Here is a 27972-nt window from a genome sequence, read left to right as displayed (position 1 = left end):
GTTTATTCCTCTTCCTACCGATTACATAAGAAAGCGTTTCAATTTTAATTTTGCTCTTTGTGGAGATTTAACAATCCTGATGATAATAGAAGTAGGCTTATAAAACCCGATGCAAAAAGAGAGGCATTATAAGTTTGTATATTCGTGTTAACCTCTTTGGACCATCGTAGATCCTAAAATGAAAAGACCGATTTAGATGTAGTTTTTTTTGTTTGAAACTGACATGATAGAAATGATTCACTGTTTCAATTTATTAAAAAAAATTACTCGGGGGTTACTTCAAAATATTAGGTAATTTATTATTATTTTTAAATGTGTTTAAATTTAAAACTAGGCTTATCAAGTTTAACTAACACAATGTAATGTAATTTTAAACTTGAAAAAAGATCCTTCAGGTTTAAAAACTAGCTATATAAATGTTGATTAATAGAAATTAATCATAATTTCTATTAATCAACTAATACTCTTGCTCTGGGAGGCTTTTGATGAAACTCGACGAGTTAAGTAAAATGAATATTATTCTCGTAACTTGAATCAAAAGTGAATTTAGCCCCCCTTGCGGCATTTTATCTAAATAAATGTTGGTTACAACGCCTGCTCCACTTATCCTCATTATTTGAAGGCTGTGTCATATCCTCAGTCCTCACCGTGAACTTATTGACCCCGTATATATAACGTAGCGACTTAAAACTGTCGAGCAAATGAATTATTGCCTTACCGTTGCGTGTCCGCTGTCGGTATAGTTCTCTAAAAAAAAAATATTTATTTTTAAAAATTAATGTGTATTTTTTTTTAATTAAGGCGTAATTAATGTCAAAATGATACTGAGTTTGATTGCTGTGGTGCTGGTGGTGTGGACAATTGCGTATAGGTTCAAAAGGCGGAAAATGTACAAGTTAGCTTCTTTGATACCGGCTGCTAAAGACGAGCTGCCCTTAATAGGTTTAGCGCACTCGTTGTCCGGAAATACTGAAGGTGAGCCATACATTGTAATTTTGTATAATAATTGCAATTATTAAGGTATTTATGTTAACCGCTTATTAGTGCAACTATATCGCTAAACACTTTGTAACTTGTCATAATAATGCGTATTTAAATAGTATAGACACGCAGATCTATGATAGAAATATTAATATGACAAAGTACTGTAGTGGTGTTACTAAATTATACGAAGAGGATAGAAATAAATTCTTTTCTAATGATTAACCGTGTTTTTATGTTGGCATTATGTATTGTCATCCCCCTTTTTTGAGTAAATATAATAATAATTATATAATTAGTAATTATAAATATAGTTGCTACTTGCAACTTTATTAGCTTTTAAGATAATGTACATCAAATCTTTAGATCCATTCAATTGCAGGTAAGTTAAAAAGCTGTCAGACAGATGGATATTCTTTCGAATTTATAATATTAGTATGATATTGTCTTACAGATATAATGGCATCATTGCAAAGATTTAGTTACGAGGCTATGAATAATGATGGACTGATAAAAGTTTGGTTGGGGCATATATTATACTTTGGTAAGCACTACACTATACCTACTCATTGAAAACTTGTACAAATCAATTACAGTTACTTTTGACACAAAATCTACAGCCAGTTCACAATGCAGTTTTAGACGATAAGAAATAATAAGAAACTAGTCTATTTTTTTAATAATGATTGTTATTGATAGTTAAATATGTATTTTTATTATTATTATTATTAGTTCAAGTTATATTACTATGATAAATTTAACCACTACATACACATCCAGAAGTATATAAGAACGAGTGTTTATAAGTACATATATGTTATGTATATACCCATATACATAACATGTATGTACTTCTAAATATTACTCATATCTATGGCATATATATCCTCCATTATCATTATCCATATATCCTCCATACCAAAAGGAACATTAAGAGGATCGTCCTACCCTACTTAGTAACTTGTACATGTAAATATAATTGAGTAATTAAAATATTACTTTGTCAGTGGTAGTTAACCCATTGGATCTTGACATTGTGTTGAAGACCTGTTTAGAAAAAGATGACTTACATCGTTTTATAAGGAAAATAATTGGGAATGGAGCCATATTTGCACCAGGTGAGGATTATAAAAGTTAACTGTTAGTTTAGCAAAATAGCTAACTTTAATATTGATAAAATAAGCTACACAACCTTAGATTACTGCAATTGCAAATGTATTACAAGTCTGTTAAACGAAACAATTTTGTACTTATGGAGATAAAGGAACACCTCCTTTTTTAAATATGTTAAATATTTCCATTTATTTATCAAAGAGGTAAGTTTAACGATTTTTAGAATATTCTATTATTATATAACAAAAGTTATAATAGAATTTTCAAAAAATCTAGCATATATTTTACGTATAGTGATAGAGTCGATTTATACACTGGTATTTTAATTTAATATTTTGAATGCAGTGTCAATTTGGAGACGGCGACGAAAAGTCCTCGTGCCAGCCTTTAGTCCAAAGATAGTGGAGAACTTCGTAGAAGTATTCTCTGAACAGAGTGTTAAGCTGACCGAGCGACTGGAGAAACAAGTCAACAAAGGTCCATTCAGTTTATGGCCTTTTGTTAGCACTTATACTCTTGACTCTGTTTGCGGTGAGTTGTTGTAGAGTTGTGTAGTTGTTCGTCAATACGTAGGTTCTTTGGCTTGCTTTGCTTTGCTACTCACTAGTAGCTCGACTGCACGTTTCTTCAGGTGCTCATAACTTTGTGATTTTTTTATATATTGACCTACATACCTACTATATATCCTATGTCACTGGAATAATAAATATTCTCAAATTTGTGACTTCATTACCAGATCAAAAATTTATAATTTCATTATTCCAGTTCCAAATTTACTTTCAATTTTATAATACCAGTATATATATGTCCTATTTCATATCTAATATAATATTTTATTGCTAACAAACAAAATTAATTCCAGAAACCTCGGTAGACTAATCGCCTGTTATGTTGCATTTAAATAGGTTGTGGAAAATGTGGGCATGTCAGATGCCCATAATGCGAATGTTGTCAAAAATTTAGGTTATCCTATATAGTATTACAATCGTAATCATATTTTTTTGTTATTTTGTTTAATGATCCCAGTGACGCTGTGGCAGGTAGTGGCAGGCACATAACAGGTTCACGTTTTCTTGGCTAGGCCATTTATAAAATAAATATCCTATAAATTAACAAAAAGCTTCTATACTGATTTTGTATAACTTTTTAAACAAATTACATTTTTTTAATTAGATACGGCAATGGGTGTTAAAATTAATGCTCAGGAAAATCCCGATTCTCCATTCTTGACATGTTTGAATCGCATTTTGAATCTGGTGTGTGAAAGAATATTTCACTTGTGGCTTCAACCCGATTGGCTGTACAAATTGTTCCCGCAGTATACTGAGCATCAGGAGTGTTTAAAGGAAATGCACGACTTCATTGATCAGGTATGTTATACATACCAATATTTTAGAAAATCCTTTATTTAAAGGTTCTTCATACAAGCATTTTTGAAAACCGCTCATTCTGAAAGCTGTCTCTTTACAATAAGAATGAGCAAGAAATTTGCGTATTGCTCTATTAAATAATCGTTATGACTTTCCATTTTTATGTCGAACTGTGTGAATACCAACCAACTAGCACCAATTTATTAAGGTTGAAATATTAAATATACAATAAGATTAAATCTGTAGTAGTGATTAGAGCAGACCAGTTACAGCCTACAAGCGGCACTTTTTCGCGAGTATGAGGATTGAGTCAGCCATCGCAGTGATGGCTGACTCAATCCTCACATTTATATCAGCTCGGCCTTATTTTAGGGAGTCCAATAACCATGTTGTTCCATAACAATTTACAAACGATGCACACGTAGAAATAAAAAATATAGAAATAGAAAAAATATATTTATATAATTTTTTAGGTAATAAAAATCAAAAGGGCAGAAATCAAGATTGAAAATGATTCTAAATCAGAGACAGATAAAATATATGGTGAGTTTTGTATTTTAATGAAAGTACACAGAAGGGACAGCGGTTAATACGAACCCTTCATGTTCTATGAACATAATGTTCTAGATGCACATTAAGGGACAAAATCATATTTAAAATTTAAATATCATATAAATAATTATGTTACTTTTTAATATAATTATTCTATTTAACAGAAGACGTCAGTATGTCTTACTCACATCTTTTGTTTATCTCGCTTCTTCTCTCTCTGTCGTGCATCTGGTGCTCTCTCATTTAAAATGATAATTAAATGTATGATGTGGAATCGTATTCGTGATAAATGCATTTTCACTGCAATTGCAATTTATCATTTCATTCCCACCTTTGACAAATAAATGTCTATTTTTCAGTTCCTAATTAATTTACAGATTTGGGACAGTACAAAATGAAAACATTCCTTGACTTGCTAGTGACGCTTTCTGGTGGCAACCAAGGTTACACTGATATAGAGCTTAGAGAAGAAGTACTCACCCTAACGGTAGCAGGGACAGACACTTCGGCGGTCGGACTTGGCTATGTCTTGAAGCTATTAGCCAAATACCCGGATGTACAAGAAAAGGTTTACCAAGAGTGAGTATTTCCATTTACAATTATTATGACAATTTAAATATACGAAAAAAAATATTTTTATATTTTTCATTACTTAGTTACATATCCGAGAGTAGACAATGAGAGACACATCTAAAATTACAGATACATTTTGATAGCTTATTAATAATCATTTTCGCCGGCATTTAACATTGTCTAGCGCTGTTTACCGTCATTAATGTTTATGATATACTAGCTGTGCCCGCGGTTTTATCCGTGTGACTTTTTATAGCCTATAAAAAGTATAATAACATAGGTGTTATTCTAATGTATAAACTATATTACTGTTAAGTTTCATCAAAATCTGCCCAATAGTTTTTGCGTGAATGAGTAATAAACATCTATAATTTACATATTAGTGAAATTTAACATATAATTTACAGGTTATGTGAAGTATTTGGTGACTCAAATCGTCCTCTAATCAAAGAAGATTTACCAAAACTGCAATACTTAGAACGAGTTGTGAAGGAATCCCTTAGACTTTTCACTCCCGTGCCGTTTATTATAAGAAAAGTGCTAAACGACATTGTTTTGCGTGAGTCAATAAATATTAATTACTTAATTAATAACTTTCTAATATGAAAACTATCAGTTATTTGATTTAAACATTATGTTATGTTATTTATTATGGACGATATGTAAAATAAATTGTTTGAGACTGACAAAAAATTGTTTAAGAACAAAAGGCATAAAAAGCAGATCCTAGTTTTTAATACATAATCACACAACGCATTATCTCGGAAATACAATTATATTTTAAACATTTTAGAAATTATGAGCTCGTTTCGATCTCCCGTTCTGAAAATAAAATGTTTCATTTGAATTTGAGAAAATGTGATGTGTGAGTTATCGAAACGATAAACAAGGTAATACTGTAGAAAGTCATGAGGTCAGGTCGGTTGGCCCATTTTGAAAAATGGCACCACGATAGTTTTCAGGGGTAACCGCCTGGAGGTCTACTTCATAATTAATTCGGTATTAGTGTCAGACTTTTACACATTTTTTGGTCTGGTCTGGTTTATACCAGTAGAAGTGTCAAAAATGAAAAGCGGGTGCATAAATAGGTAGATAGCAAAGATTGGGTAAACATGCTGGAATTTAATGTAGTTACTTGCTATGTCATTCGAGTAAGTCGTGAAACGCTGGCGCTGCAGCGAAAGCACTGTACTCATTTTGCAAATTTCTTTTCACAAGAAATTGCAACAATGGCCTTGAAAAACAAAAACATAAAATTAAATTTAAATCGTGTACTTAGTTGTAACAATATTAGAAAAGAGTTATTGTAAGAGGGTATTTGCCATTAATTGTATTATTAACATAATATCTTATAAATTACATTTTTTTGTAATATCAGTTCAAATGAGTTGAGGTTCTAGTTTATATAAAAGAGGTAGGCTGTATAATCCACTATATTAACAAGCATCATATTAATTTTGAACATATGATCATTTATTATCATCATAACAAACCAGATTCCCATTTTAGGAGAATAATAATACAGATTACAGTTATCACTCTCGCCAATTAGCTTAGTAAAGTTTTCATTTCAAGCTTCAATACACATTCCATACATATAATGTAGACAGAAACTGTCGTGTAATAAAATGTGTGTCTTACTTTATATAGTTACTTTTAAGACTCGTTTAATAATATAAATACCTTTATATTAAAACCTTTATATTAATGATAAATTATGTAGGAGTTTAATCAGCAGTGTAAATAAACTTAGAGATGTATATTAAAATATGAATATAGTTAAATGGCTTACAATGTCAATCAAAACCACCGAAATAATAGAAGACACAATCTTTCTAAATATAAAATTCTTATTACCATATCTATTATTAAGTGCCAGATAAAAATTTAACAATAAACTTACAATATATTAGATATTTATGAATTGTAATATAATAATTAAGAACCAGACCATGACTGCTAACCCTAGTAGATTCTGGGAATGCAGTCGACCATGAAAGTTCTAAACGTTTTTTTATTAATTAAACATGATTCCTTGAGCTTACTGGATTCTATAAAAAATCATAAGAAATTACCTTTATAAAACACACTAATTTTGTTCAAACAAATTGCCTTTGTCTTCTTAATGGCAACGCAAGAGCGATATTAAGGGTGTAAGATAACAATAACGAATGTGGTGTTTGTTTATTTGTAAAGACGATGGTTACCACTTACCTTCAAATCGGTCGCCGCCGTGTGCTGACACTTGTTTATATATTTACTAGCTACCCACCCCGGCTTCGCACGGGTGTATATGTATTATACATATAAACCTTCCTCTTGAATCCTCTATCTATAAAAAAAAACCGCTTCAAAATTGCGTAGTTTTAAAGATTTAAGCATACATAGGGACGGACAGACAGCGACATCGACTTTGTTTTATACTATGTAATGATTATAAAAAAATATATTATAACAAATTCGTCAGTACAGACAATCAACGTATTTAGCAGAACATCTATCTATATTTGGATTTCTGTTGTAGATACATAATCATAGTAATTAAGGTTAGTTTTGATATTGCTTTCCAAATAATTCATAAACGTGTCCTATTTATCTTATACAATGCTATACGTTGACAAGTTCAGTATTCTACAAATATTTACATAGTATAAAATGATGTCGCTTCCTCTGTCTGTGCGCTTAGATCTTTTAAATTACGCAACGGATTTTCATTCAGGTGTTAGCAGTAGTTCAAGAGGAAGGTTTATATGTATATTATGAAGATTGGGCGGGTAGCTAGTATTGAATAAAACAACAACAGACAACACGATTGTAGATATACTTAGTATTCTAGTTGACTAGATATTACTTAATATACGAGCTGACCCCATTAAAGTTGTTTTACCTCATAAACAGAAATTGCTATTAAAAATACGGGTAGAAGGTAGAAGGGTGAAAATTTAGGGTTGTATGTATTTTTGTAGGTAATGCCGAATAATAAACAAAATAAAATAAAAAAAAGCAACCCTTATCTTTTAGGAGTATTAAAAAGTAGATAGTAGCCGATTATCAGACCTCTGAATATGCATACAAAATTTCATAAAAATTGGCCTATAACTAATATTGTGATACGAGAATTTTATATATATGATATCACTGATGTCGTCATATATGTATAATTACTTATTGACTGAATATTCAATTTTTTTTCTTTTATTTCAGCGTCTGGCCGTGTCCTTCCAGCTGGCTCGGGCGTTGTAGTTTCTATCTGGGGAGTACATCGTGATCCCAAGTACTGGGGCCCGGACGCGGAGCACTTCGATCCCGATAGGTTCCTCCCGGAAAGATTTAACCTTGCCCATCCATGTAGCTATATGCCTTTCAGTAGTGGACCCAGAAATTGCCCAGGTAAGTTCATATATATTTTATTACCGATCTTAATAAAGTACGGTTATTGATCTGTGAATTACCATTAAATATTTAAAAAGTTTAGCTGACTAGAAAAGAAATTACATTTTTATTTTACTACGAGATGTGCCCGTGGTCTCACCCGCATGTAATTTATATCCTATATGTTATTCTGATGTATAAGCTATATTTCTGTAAAGTTTCACCAAAATCTGTTCAGTAGTTTTCGCGTGAAAGAGTAAAAAACATCTATCCATACTCACAAACTTTCGAGTTTATTATATTAATAAGAATAATATAAGTTTGTACATAAATACAATGACAAATAATCTGACGGGTAACCAGACGGTAAGCGATAACCGTCGCTATATTATACATGAACAGCACAACAATATCAATGTTATATTTGGGCATCCGTGATTATCTTAGTTCCCTGGAATAGCAACGCGTAGTGCCAACTAAGATTTCACGCCTCTATGTAAGTTCACTACCTAATCTGAGAACACAGCTTATTTGTATTTAGTCATTTATATGTGTATATAAATAATAAAATCTTTATAATATTTATATGTGTACATATAGTAATCTTTCTAGTTCTTTATTAACGATTTTAATCGATTCTTTTATGGGATAGTACTTTATAGGTGTAAGTTTTTTAATTAATTAATTTAAAAATTATTTTAAATTGTATTATATTAAAAATAAAGTATTTTCGGAGAATTCAAACTACCAAGATTTCATTAATAAAGTCATTTAGAAAAAAAAAATTGGATGTTACATTCTTTATGCCATATCGTTTCTGAATATAATAAAACAAAGACGATATCAGAGAGAAATATATGGTTTCTCCGCTTACATCTTCTAAACTACGCAAAAATTATTAATCTATATAAACGTATACTGAATTCGACGCGGACAGCAACATTATACCTAAGTTCACTACCGTTACCGTATACTTAAGTGCAATGTCCTAGCTCCTAACATTGTATCATAATTATTCATTCAATAGCACACCTTACGGTTACATAATTGTGATAATTACGAGACTTGTTTTATAATTACATCAACTTCGGTCAAAAAGGTATTTCCCGATACAAATGTTACAAATAGTTTGGCCCGACTCGATGTAACAATTTATTCCTTGAAAAACGTTTTACTATGATGTTAATTCCAGATAATTAATTTAATACCACTCATATTAGAATAACTTCCGGATCGAGGTTAATAATTTAAAAATTACTTTATTAATGCAGATTCCATTGTCACTGGAACACTCAGAAGAGTAGTAAAGTACTGTAATAATTATTCTAGGATTCCAGAAGTCCAGGCCGCATATTCTAACAAAGTAGAAATGTGAAAATAAGGCTAAGAATTTTTATACTGGATAGTTTCATTATTATTTATTCATATAATTATGAAGAATTTTATTGTATATTTAAAATAAAATTATAAAACTTCATACATATCATTATATATATGAAGTTTTAAAATTTATTAGTAGTTTTCTGAACAAGTTCATAATTGATACTTTAAATTGATTTGTAACGATTTTTCTAATCGAAACTGTTAATTTTTGTGTTGATTATTACCTACTCCTGCTAATTTAGTAATATATTTTCTTACTAAGATTTTATACAGACATAGATATAGAAACAATCTGTATTAAACGTTCTTAGATAGACTCCTAGCATTTTTGTTCGGACTACTCTGATGCTGTTAACCGAGGCTGGCCTTTGCGGCTTCACCGGACGATGCCATCTACACTCACCCCAAACCCGCGGAAGGACTTATGAAGCGGCTAAAGGCCAACTCCTGCCAGATACGACTTTAGTCTGAGGGCACCACTAGGGGCTCGAACCTCGGCTCAGGCTGTTGTAATTTCGATCTCCGTTTGAATTGGACGAGGGATCGATGGAGGGGCGACTCTTAGCATACGTGTCCATTTGTATACATGTATGTATGTGTTATGCTTTTCGTTACAGGATATCAATATGCGTTGATGTCAATGAAGACCGCATTGTCCACCGTCCTTCGGTCCTACAAAGTTGTGGGAGAGCATGAGACCACTGCTGTTCCTCGCATCAGAGTCAAGATAGACATTATGATGAAGGACGCCGACGGGTACCAAGTAGCTTTGGAGCGGCGATTACCACTATTCAAAGCGTAATGAGAAAATACATATGTAGCGGAATATACTTATTGTAATTTAATTTATATAAAAGTTGAGAGTGACTGGGGATTCTTAAGGAATAAGATAAGCGTGAGAGAGCGCAGACAATAAGAGTATTATTTATTTATTTTATTACAATAGTAAGAAAATTAAATAATCCATACAAATGTTTATTTGTCTTTTATTTTTTTTTTTTAATTTAATAAAAGAGTGAACTCAATTTTTATTTTATTTTATTTGCCAGTATTTTCGGAACCTTGCCTAAAGGGACTCCTTTTAGTATTATATTCTAGTTATTATTTTATTTGGAAAACCAAGTACATTTTTGAATCTTAAAAAATAATCAATATATTGATTATTTTTTAAGATTACGCTGAAAGTTTATGTAACTTTAGTAATCATATAGCTTGCTTGTACATCAGATTAATACTTAGCCTATAAATTTCATGCGGATGAAATCAATCGCGGGCACAACTATTCTGTAATTTATTTGCTTGAGTAAAACGTCTACTTGAGATCCTCAGTCTCATCTATATAAACCGCCAAGCATTTTGCTTTGTAAGACATGAGCCGGTTGAAGGGAAATTACAGGATAAGAGGCATGTCTTAGTCTTATGGAATGATGACGTAATGATTTGCTTGCTGATTCATATACTATAAGTAGGCAACGGTTACCACTTACTATACATTGAGCTGTTAGTTGGGATGTTCCATTTATATATATATAAAAAACGTATTTCTATATTCATTTTGCAGAGTCCTATGTTATCTGCAATGGTGAAATGTGACTATGCGAAATGTTGATGCAATACCAATAATAATCCTCTAGATAACATCATACTCAACACCGAACCTTGAGTTCTAGGTAAAGGATAGACGTGGTTGATGGTCCGTAAACAATAACAACGTAGCGTTGGCCTAGTGACAGTCGAAATTTTGCATAAAGCAATATGATTATGCTATCCAAGGAGTTCGTCATGTGGCAACTCTTGAATATTAAACTCAACATCAAGATGTATACGAACGTTAATTCTCAGAAATACCAGGAAAATCTTTAAACTAATGCAATATCAGCACTGATATTGCAATATACATTGATATTGCACTGGTTTTAAGCTTCGAGCCGGATAAAAAGTATAAATATTGATTTCAAAAACTTGGGCACCACTTTGATACCACATTGGGGGACCATGAACCGTCAAATATGAGTCAGTAAAAATTTTATGGTTACTGATATTTATGTTTAATAAATATATAAAGGTTTACTTGACTGTATTCGTATAATATATGCATTGTGAGAACTTTTAATATGTGAAATAAATTAAAATTATATTTTGTAATATAAATATTTCGGTGATAAAAATAAATATACTTCTTTCTTAATATTGCTCAATAAGTATAATTTGATCAAGAAAATTAGAGATAACTTTGAAACAAGAAACCTAATAAATTGGCAATAAAATAGAATCTAATTTTCTTTAAGTATTCGTTTGTTTTAAAAAGTATTTCAAGTTAGTTCAAGTTTTTGTTATGAATGTAGTAATATTATAATTTCCATTAATTAATGATATTATTCAATATTGTCTTTTTATTACTACGTACTTACATAATGTCCATAAACCTTGAGCTAGAGCGACCCCATGCCTATCTTTTCGCTTCAATGGCAAACAAGGTGACGGCTAACTTGATCACTTGATGGGAATAACCGTTGTATATAATATACATGAAAAATAAAACTGCATTATAATTTCACTTCATGATCGGTAACTCAATTACATAAAATTCTCCTGATGTTACGGGAGGCAATGGGAGGTGCTGTAATAAAAATTTTCATTAGTTATTTCTTATTGTGTGACAGTTTCACATATATATCACTTATAGATATAAGAATATAGGTTAATTACTCTCAACGTCGTTATTATTAACAAAAATTGCTATAACAACTATACAGAAGCCCTTTCCTGACATCTGTCTTATGTAATTATATTATTCCTTGTAAGTAATTATTTGAAATTGGTCAATTATAAAGTAAACGATAAATAATTAAATTGTTTACTTCATAATTGTTCGGTTTTTTTCAATTTATTCACTATTAACTTATTATCTTCAGGTAGTTCCCTAGCAATAATTTTTGTTAGTAGTATAAACTAGACTCGGCTAAGCGATCGTGCTCTCAAGAAAGGGTACAAAACGATAAAAAAATAGTAAAATTGTTAGTGCATTTATCAAAAATAAAATATTGCTCTAAGTTATACCATAATATGCTATGATTAATATAAATAAATATAAAAATGTGTCTAAAAGTATAACTATATTCATTGAAGATATAGCTATAGACAAGTTTTGTTATAGAGTGTACTTAATTTTCTAATAGATAATACCAAGCAGTAATAAGATAGAAATAAAGTAAAAAGTAAATAGTAATTACATACAGAAAATTACCAAAATAAACACATCAGAAAAGAAAGTCGCTCGCCTCGACTGTCATTTCAGTTTGCGACAGGCTTAAAAATTACTGAACGGGCTTTCATGCGATTTTAGTATATCAACAGTGACTTCTGAGGTAGGTTTAGATGTAAATTGATTAAGCTTTCATGTAAACTAACTAAAATAACTAAAAAATGGGATGTACAAAAAGTAAAATTTAATTATTTGTGTTTTGAATTGAATTAGTCGATGATTTCTTAGAGATTATTTTAAATGTTTGGGAACGAATACAATTGCAGTATGTGACTCTCTCTTTTTGTATTTTATATATCCATATAATTACAGTAGTTATAAATATAGTCGTTGTAAAATAATACTTGTTAAATTACTATTTCATATCATGCACTCTTAATGTCCAATTATGCTAGTTTCTAAGAAAAATATTGATGTTATTATTATCTTGTAAATCATGGAATGGATAAATATCAATATCAGACATACACGTCTTTAAACTACTTGAAATATTAAATATTAAACAAATTTGGAGGCAATGACAAAAGTGGATTAGGGACAAGTACTAAGGACAAATATGGAAGGTACAGTACAAAATTTTTCTCACCTTAATTTTTTTTTAATTGTATGTTTTTGTATTTTTTACAATTACAAACTGAATGGGTTTAGTAATGCAATTATGGATCCTACGTTTTTGAAGGTCATGAGTTTTGTTTTCGTTGATTTATTTACTGAAATTATAGTACAGAATCATATATGGGTTTGCGAAGTTCTATAGTTCCCTGTACATGGTATAGTATAATGAATTAATCATCACAAGCCCTTCCTTGTCCTCCGAAGGTTACATTCGCCATGAACTTCCTGACCCAAGTGTTTAAGCACGCTACGGTAGTCAACTCTAGGAAAATACATAGTTAAAAACGCCCCAGTTTGTCAGTACAATATATACGACGTATGTGATCTGTTGCGGCTCAAATATGCTCTTGACCGTCACCTGAGTCGACTGTGGACACAATGTTGCAGTATTTGTTTGTTATTGCATTGGTCCTGTGGATTGTGGTGTTCAGGTATAGAAGGAGAAGGATGTATAAACTTGCCTCCATGATACCGGGTCCAAAAGAGGAGTTGCCTATAATAGGTGTAGCGCACACACTAGTGGGAAATACTGAGGGTGAGTGCATATTGTTATTTAAAATTTTATTTTTAAATAAGTTCCAAATTTAAATTTTAAATAATAGATTTGTACCCATCAAGAGTGTACTAAACTAGCACACAAAAATTATAAAATATTGAATATTGTTGAAAAAGCAATAAATATTTATATGACTTTTGTAACTTAACGAGATGACTATTATAATTGTGATAAGTATCTAGGTGACTGAACTTCGCTCTGTATCATGCATGACGTATTTTTTATGTTAAATCGCGATTTTCCACGCAAGACTACCTGAATCCTATGTGTCATCATTATTTCACAGTTCTGATGTTTATGCAAATCCATAGACTGTATTAGTGTAATGTAAATTGTACTGAGTGTAATGTGTAATTAGAATCTAAAGGGACTTAGGATTTTTTTATCACGTCATTTACTCAGTATTTATTAAATACTGGGGGAAGTTTGAAGTAACAGTCATTTCAATTACAGACGATGTCATGGTATCTGAAAAGCCTATAATTATCGTTTTTCATTTATAGATTTGGAAATGTTAATAATAAATGTATATGTTATTAGATACATATGTTTATTAATTTATTTGATTAGTCTAAGTCTTATAATTTAATTCACCTAATTATGTAGGAAGTCAAATCTTAATTTAGTGTTTTTCATTCGTAGTAATAGACGTATTTCAATGCAAAATCGAGACCTCATTATACGTTTAATTTTATTTACCAGGCTTTACTTTAATCCAGTATATAATAAATACTATAATTCAGATAAATAGTATGTTTAAATTTATGTAACAGTTTACTTACACGATACTAATAACAATATTTCAATATACTTTAGTATATTGAAATATTGTTATTAGTATCGTGTGCAGTAAAAACACATGTGTTTATTTGATCTGAGTGATAAGACAGTAAATGCATTCTCTAAACGTATGACGCACAGACATAATTTATGTCAACGGTTGCAAGTTGTAATTTTCTATTCATTTGGTGATAATTACAAGTGGTATCATAATAGTAGTCTTGGTTCAGTACTGAAAAAGAGGTTTGAAAAACTATTAAACTAGTAATGAAAACATCAAAATATTGATTACTAAATTACAAAGATATTTACTGAAAAATAGTTACGGACAAACTAGCTTTACTAGTAACTAAAATATTATAGTTTATCTACGTATACATTTAGCTCAAAGAAAAAGAAAATTTACTAAATATTCCAAAATACATAATTATTGTCCGCCATATGCAAGGTGCATATGGCGGACAATAATTATGTATTTCGTTTTATATTTGGGCATGAAGTTTTTATAAATAAAAAAAAAATTTTTTTTTTTCGGACAGCTGTAAATGGGTAATGTTTGTTAATGTAAAAGAGTTTTCATGTGCAATTATTTTTTACATTTAACAATAACAATAATTATTACAGTGTTTAGGATTTAACAAGTCTAAAAGCTATTTCTTTATAGTTATTCGTATGGAAACAAAATATACAATACATATAAATCACTCACAAGTATAAAGGAAACAATAACTACCTAATATCTCATTAGGACTTTATTATATATGTATATTGTTATTGTTGTATGTTTCACAGATATAATGGCTTCGTTGCAGAACTTCAGTTATTCAGCAATAGAAAACGACGGCATAATAAGAGGATGGCTCAATCATATTCTTTATTTCGGTAAGTGCCTTCACGTGTCAAATTTTTATGATTGATGTTCATTCATTATATGTGTAATTTATTGACCCGATTTAGGTAAGAGAACTAAGTATTATTTGAGAAAAGTTCAAGTTTACACTATTCCTTGAAAATATAATATTATCAAGTTCAGTCGACCTATAGTCGATTATAATGTTCAATATCTTATTCATAAATGTGTACAATTTTAAACAACCGTAAAAAGAGTTAACAGTTAAAACGGTGTTTGCTCTACTTATGTATATCAAATATTCTTAGGTATTCTGGATGATAAATTCTGGATGGTGTCAGAGCCATTCTCAATTATCGAAGTCATGCCACATGTACAAACATTTGTATTCTTGGATATGATTATTTTGTTATGTATATTATGTATGTATTTACAAAAAAAATCTTAAAGTTATATCAATTGTCTAGTACTCATAATACAGCAGGTCAGCTTTACTAAGGAATTGATGACAATGCGTGAATTGTCCTGGGGTTCCTATTATTTTTATTGGATTTTGTCGTAATTTCTTGTAAATGTTTGAATAAAGGATTACTAATTATTCTAAAGATAATAATTACATTTACGAGCTATCTTAATTAAGTAAAGATTTATCTAAATATAAGTATTCATATTTTTTCGCTTCTGGATTATTACTATTAATGATATATGTACTTGAGTTTAAACACAAAAAGACAATATATATCTTGGATATACCATTTAGTCGCCGTTTTGTATAGTTACATCATCATGGCCTTGTATGCGTCTTCATTTAGGTTAGAATATCATAATGCCCCTTACATTATTCTGTACTCTACTTTTTGGCACTATGTTTTTCTAGTAACGTTGCAGTCGGCTATCCAACTTTATGTAAAGTATCTTTACACTGTCTTTTTGTTTTAATGGTTAATAATGAAAAGCTGAACACGTCTTAACGGTATATATACTTTGAGGGGGGGGGGGGGGCATCAGTGGACAATGATGCGATGATGATAAAGTCAATTACTAAATGATGATGATAAAATCATGGTAAATTAGATGAAGGTAGTCAACTTTATTTAAGTACATTGTTACTTTATTTTTTTTTAATGTCTCTGGACAATTTACACAGCGCTATCTAGTCCCAATCTAAGCAGAGCTAATATTTAGTTATTTAGAGCTAATATTTGTATCAGTCTCGTACGAGACTGATTCAAACAATCATACTCCTGGATACAAATGTTTGTACAGTGGGAGGAATAGAATCCACGACCATCAACGAAGTAAGGCGGAACCCGCTAGATCAACTTTACTGTTACGTTACTGCAGAGTGGTGTCATTATCCTTAATTAAAAATGTATAGAGTACAGATACCTTTACATAGTATAAAACAAAGGTGTCGCCGCTATCAGTATGCTAAGACTCATACAAAGTAAATATAAAATAGTATAATGTAGTTTTCAGAAATAAACAGAGTGATTCAAGAAGAAAATTCATATGTATGATATTTGTAATGCCACCCGTGCGATACCGGTAGTATTACAAATATTTGAATTTAATAATAAACAAAAAAATCTATTCACCATTGCCGGAAAGTTACCGATTTCTTCCGCGTGAAATAATACGTCCTTCTGTTATATCATTAGTTTTGTTTAAATGACCACATGCAATACAAATCACGTTTACTACGGGATTTGAATATAAGTAGGTAAATAAAAATGCCGGTGTGAATATAAAGTGTCGCTTATAAGATATGACATTAAAAAAATCGCTAACTTCCTTGTGAACCATTAGCCTGTTTATATTATATGCAATTTAAAACAGATAATTTGGGTTTACGGTACCTATTTGTTACTATGGTGGAATGCTTTTCTTCAATTCGCTTGGAAATTGCTTCATTATTTAAAAAAATACGTCAATTGTCTTTTTTCCGTGCGGTACAAATTACGAGTAGGTACGTCAGCAATGATCATAACAATAATGAAAATTTCTGGACAGAATTTTCTTCCATTCTTAGGACTAGCGATCCAGCCTTGCTTCTCGCGGGTGTATAGTGTATATGACAGAAATCGAGATAACGTGTCGTATAACACTAGCTACATGTATAATGTTTACACTGTACTGCGATGTATGGATACATCAAAATATCGACATATGTGTATACAATATGTATAGATTTTTTTAGGTAAAGTAGCCCTTCCTTTCAGTTATCTTCATCGCAAATAGTAAGATCAGTCATTTCAGAATACCTTACGGAATCAATTCTCTAAATTATAATGAAAACTGTATAAAATCCGTTGCATAGTTTAGAAAAAGTAAGGTGGATAATAGACAGACAGATAGGCGATATGTGTGACTTCTTTATATGTCATTAATAAAGAGGTAATATAATAACAACAACTCTATTTTTGTATCTTTGAAGAGAGCGATTCTGAATTGCCCTAGAAATGCTAGGTTTTTAACATACATATAAATTATATAAAATATCTAAATACGTATTTAGCTGTTAATAATAAAGTGTGTAAATAATGATTATTTCTTCACAGTCGTGGTGGACCCAATAGATCTGGAAATGGTGTTGAAGACATGTCTAGAGAAAGATGACCTGCATCAGTTCATTAGGAAGATTATAGGCAATGGTGCCATATTTGCTCCAGGTAAGTACCTACTGGTTCTACATGTAACTTATTACAGAGTACAGTGGTCTAGTGGTTTAGCACACCGTATTTTACATGTAATGGACGTGGGTTCGACTCCAGACACGATACAAACATTTGTATTCGTGAGTATAATTGCTTGTATAAGTCAGCGTGCTTTCTATGTATATATTTACAAAAAATAATATGTTATGAAATGTACATTTATGTCAGTTGTAATTCGTAACACAAGCTCTGCTTAACTTGGGACTAGATTACGTTGTGTGAATAGCCTAGGTTTTTATTAGATATTATTAAGACTTAACCTTTTTTTTTACCGAAGTATATTTCTATGGGATTGATTGTATGTAAGATGTTATGTATGAGACTAAGCTGGAATGGAAGACATTTTCTTCCATTCCAGCTTACTACGGTACAGCCAGGACCCTAAATCTATTATTTAGGGTCTAAGTTAAAGGCAAGGCAATGGTGATATTTCTAAGGTTTAGTGATAATTTTGATACTCTTGTGAATGGGAATATATAGGTTTAGACACATCGTCTGTTACGCAAAACAGAGAAATATATACTTATATTGTAGGTTTGTGCACTTTGCTCATCTTGTTTGCACAATAATAAATTCATATGTAGTTTTACGCACTCGGACGTGCGACACTATTTACCTCGTAATGTTCTCGTAATCAACTAATTGTTTGTATAATTGTCATGAAACATATAAAATACTAGTTGATCCCGCAAAGTAGTTTTATAAAAAAATGGGGTTATTAAAAAATGGGGTTTAGTGATAGGAGGGTGAAAATTTAGGCTTGTATGTATTTTTAATGCTATATTATAAAAATAATAAAAGTTTCGGAGTAGTATGGTAACTAACATTGTGATACGATAATTTTACATATCATAATTATAAAGTATTACCCAAAAAGTCTTTATCAAGTCTATATCAATTAGTGATTTAAATCATCAAAATCACATGGAGCGTAATTTTATTGCTTTTAAATAGCTTTTAGTAATTCTTCTTTAGTTTAGTTAGTAGGTAGGTATAGCCTATATCTTCGTACAGTTTTCCTTTACCATCACAAATGATTGAAACAAACTTTTGTATAATAAGTCTTAATATGCCAGCAAGTCCTTGAGCATACCTAATTACAGGGTTATTTTCTATGGAAAAACTAATGTCGTAAATGTTCATGGGTAAACACTTTTGTGACAGCTGTTGACTGACCGTGATCCGCATTCGATCTTTCGTAATTCTTCAAAGTTGTATGAATATTGTTTGACGTTATCTGTTACTCTTTCAAGTCACATATACCTATTGCCGAATAGGAAGGGAGAAGTACAAAGTTTTATATAATATATTACTAGCAGTTGAAGGCCTCGGTGGTCTGGTGGTGGTCTAGTGGCGCCTTACACCCGATGATGCGGATTCGATTCCTCGCATGGCACAAACATTTGTATTCATTTAGTATGATTGTTTATATATGTTTGGGTGTTTGCTATGTATATTAAATGTGTCTATGTATTTATATCCGTCGTCTAGTACCCATAACATAAGCTCTGCTTAGATTGGGATTAGATGGCGTTGTGTAATCGTCCTGAAATATTGTTATTATTATTATAGTTTCCAGCTACTTCGTTCTGTTTGATTTTAGATAAAATATCTTTTATCTATTCCTATGTGCATCCTCGTGATACAATCTATCATATTGCTATTTTTTTTAAGATCCGTTTATATTGAACTGGTCCGTATCCAAATTTTAAATAGAACAACATTGTAAAGTTGTTGTTTTCGGTTTGTAAAAAAATATGAAATGTTTCTAATCACAGATGGGTTAGCTTGCATGAATATTAGGTATTTTATGATAACGTTACTTTATAATATTTTCAAACTATATTTTATTTATAATCCCTTAAATATTTATAGCTACTATGTAATAAAAATCTTCAAGGTTATGTTTTAAATCATTAGGATTATTCCACAGTGGTGTTAATTAAGTCATTACATTTAATGTTTAGTATTTATGATATTGTTATGTTTTTTTTTATGTTACTAACGTCGTGAAATACATATATTAAAGTAAAATACATTAGTATCTGTCCAAAACTAACGATAGTGGTTTTGGTAACGATTATACAAAATATAAACAATATCTTTAGCCATTTTTTAGCATTTTATTGGCCATGTCGCTAAAACTACACAGTGTGGATTGATAAAGTTTTAGAAAATGATTACACTTGATCACGTCAATTACGTGATCAAGTGTAATTATTGTTCCGTAAGAATAATTATCCTAAATCCGTAAATATTCCCAATTCTATGTTTTTCATTAGGGATATAGGTATTATGGGCGTAGAATCCTTATATGTTTGTATAAAAAAAACACAGGGAAATAGATATTTCCCGTAATGTACAATAATTAAATTGATTGTTATTTTTATGAGACAAATATGACACTATCTGATGTTATTAAGAATATGTTTTTTTAATGGATGGATAATTGAATAGTGCACTAGTCTTCTGTAACGATTTTCGGGTGGGGCACTAGTAGAGGATTATAATATGAACATGAGGTCTGGTAAGGAATTAATTCACTAGGAATTTATCACGATTCTTGGAAACCCTAAGGGGTACCAAGTGGAGGTCAACCTGATATGTTATATTGCTAGCAGTAGGGTTATTAGTCCACAATAATCCCCTACCCCTCTAAAAAAGTGGTTGTTCCCATAAAAGATTTACACAATGAAAAAAAAATTGATTGTACTTGTTTGAACATTTTTGACTACACATAAATCTTGAGGGATGCAGATCTTAAAGTTTTTATAATGTTAAAGTACTTTAGAAGGCCGTATAAACATTTCAAAGACAATAAGAAACAGGAAACAAAATTATATAAGACCGGTGAACAAATATGGACAATTGCCATGGAACAAATATAAAAGATATTAACAAAAACAACAATGTCCCAAGCCTAACGTACATATGGGTTTTTCTAGTAATATTTCTAACAAAAAATATAAAAACAAATAAATTAACGTACGTTAGATTTGAAACACTCGACCTTGGAAAAATGTAACACACCATTCTGAGAAATCCATAGGCATAAGCTGAGAGGAAAACACATCGCAATAATAAAAAGGGTACCTACATAAATGTTGCAATAACGAGTGACGTTCATGTCTGATCAAGATTTTTGAGATGGTTTAAAATAATAAAAAATAATTTCTTATAATATTTATTTATTAACCGCTATTTCTTTTAGAATTTTCTTCGTTCTTTCAACTAACTTGTAACAGTCATAATGTGATCATTTGATCGTTATGAAAAACAAAATAGTTTTATTTAAATTAGAACAACTTTTTAATTTTTATAGTAACCTCGATATAAAAGAAAGTTTTGCATTTACTGTAGTAGTTTTGGCTATAAAAAGTAAAAATAGTTAGTTAATAGTTAGCTAGTTGCTAGAATTCTATGAAAGTAATATTTTGGATACAGAAACTTTTTAGGATGTCTTATCTTTAAGGTTTACAAAATAAATATTGAGTAAATCATATCAAAAATCTCGATCGGACATAAATGTTGCAATATTTAAAATACTGAGGGATGGTAATGGGATTCTAAAGTCGGTACAATAAATATAGAATACGAAAAATAAATAAATATAGGTATGATGAATAAAATATAAATAATATTATAGATATTAAACATTATTAAACTAATAACTTCATAGGTTTCCGTACCATTCTTTTTTTTCATATTTCCATGTATATAATTCACTCATGTACTGAGTATGTAATATATATGTACATGTACGTTATTACTATTACCAGTTTCCATCTGGAGAAGACGGCGAAAAATCTTAGTACCAGCTTTTAGTCCGAGAATAGTGGAGAACTTCGTGGAGGTATTTGCTGAGCAAAGCACGAAGTTGACCAAACGACTGGCAAAACATATTGATAATGGTCCATTTAGTCTATGGCCATTTCTTAGCACCTATACATTAGACTCGGTATTTGGTAAGTTTATAAATTTTTACTTGGCAATTGAAGTTGAACTTAGTAGTCTTGTAAAGTTCAAAAACAATTCATGGAAAACCCTTGCATATTCTGATGCAAATTGAACATAATTAAAATATTTCAATGTACATTAATTAGCTACTGCATTAATGTAATAAATTACCTATCACGAAAAAATAATATGTTGATTCAAAGTTTTGAAGATGTTTTCGTACTCGATTGAAATGATGAAGGTAAATATAGTATTTACGTGTACATGGAGAAGTCATAAGAGATATTAAATATGTAGTCTTTCTAAAAATAATTTAAATGTAACATTGTCAATATTATTTTCTATTAGACGAATATACTTCCATTAGATAAATATTTACTCAAATATTAGGCAAAGCTTACGTTTTACTACAGTAATTGTATTTTGTTTTACATTCAGATACAGCAATGGGTGTTAAAATAAACGCCCAAGATAATCCAGACTCTCCATTTTTGATGTGTATGAATCGTATCTTAAATCTGGTTTGCGAGAGAATATTTCATTTGTGGTTGCAACCAGATTGGCTATACAAACTGTTCCCACAGTATATCGAGCATCAGAAGTGCTTGAAGGAAATGCATGAATTTACCGATCAGGTAATTTGGCAGATTCTATTATGTAGTCTGTTCTTTAGTAGATAGTTTAGTTGAATTGTAGCAAATAATACAAAAGGAATTTGAAATAAATAGACCCGTTGTATGTATATAACTTAACAACAAGAGGTTATATGGGCCTGATTAACATTTGAAGCACTTCTTGATCCTTTGAGTTTATTAATGTAGTGTTTGGAATTTTTCTTATAAATTGATCTTGTCTCTCTGCGCAACTAATCATAGTTTGGTAGATTTCACTCAAATACATTTTTAACTAAAAATACGAGCGAGACTTAGTTATATCATGAACTCAATTATAATTCTTTTTCAACATTATAGGTTATTAAACGGAAAAGAAAAGAAATCAAGACAGAATGTGAATTTAAGTCTAAAGGCGAAAAAATGTATGGTGAGTTGAATATTATGTAATGTAAGTAAATAAAACAAAAATATTTTAGAAGCATTTCTAGATGTTTAAGATATTCTATATTTAGTGTATAATTTTCTTTATTGCAGATTTAAAGGATTACCGGCGTAAAACATTTCTGGATTTATTAGTGACACTTTCCGGTGGTGAGCAGGGCTATACTGACGTGGAGTTGAGAGAAGAAGTACTCACCCTTACAGTAGCTGGTACTGACACTTCCGCAGTTGCCTCCGGATATACTCTTAAGCTATTGTCCATGTACCCTGATGTCCAGGAAAAAGTCTATAAAGAGTAAGTATTAGTTGAAAATAACAGAACAAATAATGACAGTCTAATAAACTCAGTAAAATATGTGACTGCACGTAGTTGGCTCGTGTATGTTTTAATACCGTCTTATTATGTATTTTTTATTGTAAAACAATTGCACATAGAATTTGTAACAATTTCAGTTCTCAAGAGTCAATACATGAGCGTTATGATCACATCCCATCCCAGATATCAACTTTGTTCATATCTCCATATGGGATTCTTAATTTTTATGTGATGGTACTATTGAATTCCTATCAATTCTTTAATTAGTCTTCAAACGTTGTGGAATCCAGAAATATAGAATTTAATTATCAAAATGAAATTTTATGTGGTAGTTGACATTTGGTATTAATTATAACTCTATTCCAGGCGTAACAATTCGCCTAACTAATATATCTACAGATGTATTAGTTATAATAAAACGACCTTATACCTTTTTAGGTTACTTGAAGTATTCGGTGACTCCGATCGTCCAGTAGTTAAAGACGACTTGCCTAAGTTGAAATACTTGGAGAGAGTAGCAAAGGAATCATTAAGACTTTTCCCTCCGGTTCCTTTTATTATTAGAAAGGTCTTGGAAGATATTACGTTACGTAAGTATATACATTATATTGTTATACTTGCTTACCTGTTTAACTGTACTTACCTACTTTTTGATTTTATTCGAATTTAAGTTAATTATTAAAGTCTTTGTCATTGACATTGATTAATGTACTTAATTTATTACATTTACCATTGTTTTTCGAAACAAAGTAAAACATAAAAATGATGTATCTTAAATGTTATAAATGAATAAGAATTTAAGGTACAATACATCTACATGGCTTTTATACTTCTTTCAGCTTCAGGACGTGTCCTACCCGCTGGTTCTGGTGTAGTGGTCTCTATATGGGGGGTACATCGCAATCCCAAGTATTGGGGCCCAGACGCAGAGCATTTTGATCCCGATAGATTCCTACCGGAAAGGTTTAGTCAAATACATCCTGGCAGTTTCATGCCATTTAGCAGTGGTCCTAGAAATTGTCCTGGTAAGCCTGATTTTTATTATTGACCTGCCCAATTTCGTATGCATCACTTTTTCCCGAATTATTTTTTAATCATTTTTCATTGCTGCTTTGCTCCTACTGGTTTGATGTTATATAGCCTTCACTGATAATGATTAGGCTATCCAATATTAAAATATTTTTTCAATACAAACCAATAGTTCTTAATATTAGCGCAATTAACTGAACAAATAGTATCATCAGCTGTTAATAGATTATATATTCTCTATGACTTCTTCAATGTCTATTGCTCTATTTGAACAATATGGCATGATAACAAATATGATAATAATTCATATATAAGTAATATTCCAATGTTATGTATGTATATTTCCTTTAAATTTGAAGTTAACCTATGTAAGTCCTCGTAATACTTCTATTTTAACAACAAACATCAAATCTGTCAACCATTTAGTTGTTAATAGATAACAAACAGAGATACAGTAAGAAACAATTTCACATTTATAATATTAGTATGGACATTAATGTCTTAGTTTAAAAAGTTTAAGTTAAAAATATTTTAAACTAGTTTAAGTAATAAACTAGTTTAAAATATTTTTAACTTGTTGTATTAGTTGAACAAATACCTTAACTTAATTCCGTAAATTATTATAATTTAAAAGTAAGATATCAACTTCCTTAGCTTAGCTTCTATTTAATGACTTCGAGATATGTCACGCACTTGACAGAATTCCAGAGGAAAATCGAAATGCCTAGCAACAATGTATTCATTCGCTTCCGGAGTTTAATCATGACATAGCGAGTTAATTGTCTAACGTTATTAATCATTTAAACAGGGATTGAAAATGTTACTACATAAGCATTTATAATACATATATATAATACATTTTAATTTTATTTCTATTTCCAATTTTATTGAAATACTAATTAGACACGGGAATAATGATATTTTATATTATATTATAATTGATTTGTTTTAAAATATGGATTAATTGGAAAGACAAATCAGAAAATTCTATTTTATAATTTTAAATATGATAAATTTTAAATTATAAAATATCCTGGTGGTCTCTAGGAATAGCGTACTGCTTTAGTTTGAATGGTTGCGGGTTCGATTCTTCACACGACATAAATATTTGTATTCATGAGTATAATCGTTTGATCGCTCTGGGTGTTTACTATATACATATTGTATGTATGTAAAAGATCTATGTAGTTCTACCAGTTATCTAGTACCCATAACACAAGGTCTTGAGATTAGATGGAGCTGTATGAATTGTCTCGAAATGTTATTATTATTTTATTTTTCCAGGATATCAATATGCCTTGATGTCAATGAAGACCGCATTATCCACTATCCTCAGATCTTACAAAGTAGTAGGAGAGTGTGAGACTACAGCCATACCCCGGATCCGAGTGAAAATTGATATTATGATGAAGGATATTGACGGGTACCAAGTATCGTTAACCAGACGAGTACCGTATAACGAATCCACAAAATATGAACAAAATTCAAAATAAGAATGCATTTGCATGCTATACATAATAGATTATAGTTTTGGAAAATCGATAATGTCTGATAATCAACTAAAAGTACTTGTGTTGTGTGACTTATCGGGAGATTATAAATATCGTGCATTTACTTTTTATACTTAGTTTATACAAAGTTTAATTTTGTAATACATTGGCGATCTATTTTGTAGGATAGCGTTATACAATCTATACAATGAACGGCTCTCAATTTATGTAATATAAAAATTAAGTAAGTACCTAATGCTGTAACAGTAATATCTGACACAAGAACAAACTCAAAAATACCATTATGTTAACAAGTACATCATGCATGGTTGTGTGTAACATGGTAGAGCTTGGAATTCTACAGAATAATAAAAAAATCTACCACAATTGGTTGGTTGTGTTTTCTACTACGGCTAATTTTTGTTACAATCATATAATAATATCAGGATTAAAGATGGGGTATCTTTTTTTTATTGGAGGTATTGTCCGGTGCTAAGACTGCATCTGCATAGATCTATGGTGCTCGCTTTTTTGAATTGGGTTATCTTATTAAATATACCAATCTTTAATCCTGCAATATATTACATAACATTTAATTTGATATGGATTTGGTTTCTGTCTATCTAGTCTATGTTATAGCCATCCAATTTGTTAGCCGTATGAAGGAATAGATGAACTAATGTGTATACAACACAATTCTTTCATCTGTATTTTGTATAATATGTGTGTTGTAAAATAGTATCTTTTAAACAAGAACGGCTTTGTAGAAAGTCTTTCTATGCAATATAACAAAACATTTGTTAAGCTGCAGACTAAAAAACTCATCTATTGAAGAAAGTTGTAACTGCAAACGCTATTTTGTTTACAAATTTATGTTATATTATGTTTACAATTATTAAATTATGTTTACAATATTCTGCAATCCAGTTAATCTTGGCCTATTAGTATTGATGAAAAACTACATTGAATACAATATTTATTTTTGGTAAGACAAATATGAACTCTTTGAAAATATTTAAAACATGTCGATGTCATGCGTTTATGGTTGTGTATGTACATTGTCTATGGTTATTAACCATTTATAAATGATATTAAATCATATAATAACAATTTTTAAGTTTAAGACACTGTTAAGAAATAAATACAACTTATGAGTTTTTGATAAAAGCCTGGCGTCTCTTTTTATTTCCAATCTATAATAGCTTACGAACATTAATGACATATGCAAACACAGATGTATTTACATTTGTGAAATTATTAGGCTTTAAATGCGTCTACAATTTTTTTATAGACATACTCAAGACATATCGATGAAAAGATTGAAATAATTTTTCTGTGGTAAAATATTCTTAAGACTAAAAAAATACGACATGTCATCATAAAATATTCATGGAACAAAAATTTGCAATACATGTAATTCTTTTGTCCAACAGTCATTTCTTGAATCAGGCTGCAGTGTGATTATATAAAATTACGTATTCACAGTTACCGTTGGCAAGTAAATACTAATTAGTCTATTGCCCTGATACGGAAGAGGGCGGCTAAGTATATGTTGCCTACATAATTATACTTGACTGTCTCCTTCCGAATCAGAGCAATAAAATACTGTATATATTTAAACTATTACAATCTTGTAACAAATGAATAATACATTTTTTAGTTTAATATATTTAATATATTGTATAAGTGGGAAGAAACGGATGATAATTTTATTTCAATTTAGGTTCGGATAGAATGAAATAGTTAAGAATTGCCAGGACACTTCAGTCAGTAAGTAACATGTACGCAGTCTAAGATGTTAATATTTAATCTCCATAAGTGAATAAAAATTGATCATAATTTCGAACAATTGTTGACTGGGTTAGGTCATTGGTATTCAATTCTCTCTGTCTACCGGGTAAGGGATCTGACAGGATGATAACGAAATACAACGCTAAGCCAAAGGGGTCGTCTGCCGGCGAATAATAAGGAAAGTAATCATTTTGTTTCGAGGGGCCC

General features: G+C 30.5%; 2 protein-coding genes across 2 annotated transcripts; both read left to right on the top strand.

Annotated features, from left to right (window-relative positions):
• The first annotated feature begins 818 nt into the window (after positions 1–818).
• On the top strand, positions 819–10146 carry LOC131843620 (cytochrome P450 4c3-like). Its single transcript, XM_059192293.1, has 10 exons — positions 819–975; positions 1436–1525; positions 1989–2099; positions 2440–2625; positions 3268–3464; positions 3938–4007; positions 4394–4595; positions 4997–5148; positions 7794–7979; positions 9962–10146. Exons 1-10 carry the CDS (start codon positions 819–821, stop codon positions 10144–10146), a joined length of 1536 nt encoding a protein of 511 aa, XP_059048276.1.
• Positions 10147–13602: 3456 nt separating this feature from the next.
• LOC131843619 (cytochrome P450 4c3-like) lies at positions 13603–25977 on the top strand. The gene is made up of 10 exons (XM_059192292.1): positions 13603–13759; positions 15353–15442; positions 17972–18082; positions 21907–22092; positions 22523–22719; positions 23056–23125; positions 23233–23434; positions 23894–24045; positions 24295–24480; positions 25769–25977. The coding sequence occupies exons 1-10, from the start codon at positions 13603–13605 to the stop codon at positions 25975–25977; spliced, it is 1560 nt and encodes a 519-aa protein (XP_059048275.1).
• Positions 25978–27972: the final 1995 nt, after the last annotated feature.

Source organism: Achroia grisella, unplaced genomic scaffold (genome assembly GCF_030625045.1).
Source record: "Achroia grisella isolate CSIRO2021 unplaced genomic scaffold, CSIRO_AGI_Agris_v1 utg327, whole genome shotgun sequence".
NCBI classification, from domain to species: domain Eukaryota; kingdom Metazoa; phylum Arthropoda; class Insecta; order Lepidoptera; family Pyralidae; genus Achroia; species Achroia grisella.
Note: the sequence above shows the minus strand (reverse complement) of the source record. Positions and strands in the feature narration are given on the sequence as shown.

Bases quoted from the DNA above. Each gene is read 5' to 3' on its own strand.
- LOC131843620 (XM_059192293.1), top strand. From the start codon at position 819: ATGATACTGAGTTTGATTGCTGTGGTGCTGGTGGTGTGGACAATTGCG. The intron at 2,100-2,439 runs GTGAGGATTATA...TTTTGAATGCAG, and splicing joins TGGAGCCATATTTGCACCAG to TGTCAATTTGGAGACGGCGA. The intron at 5,149-7,793 runs GTGAGTCAATAA...CTTTTATTTCAG, and splicing joins GCTAAACGACATTGTTTTGC to CGTCTGGCCGTGTCCTTCCA.
- LOC131843619 (XM_059192292.1), top strand. From the start codon at position 13,603: ATGTTGCAGTATTTGTTTGTTATTGCATTGGTCCTGTGGATTGTGGTG. The intron at 13,760-15,352 runs GTGAGTGCATAT...TATGTTTCACAG, and splicing joins ACTAGTGGGAAATACTGAGG to ATATAATGGCTTCGTTGCAG. The intron at 18,083-21,906 runs GTAAGTACCTAC...TACTATTACCAG, and splicing joins TGGTGCCATATTTGCTCCAG to TTTCCATCTGGAGAAGACGG.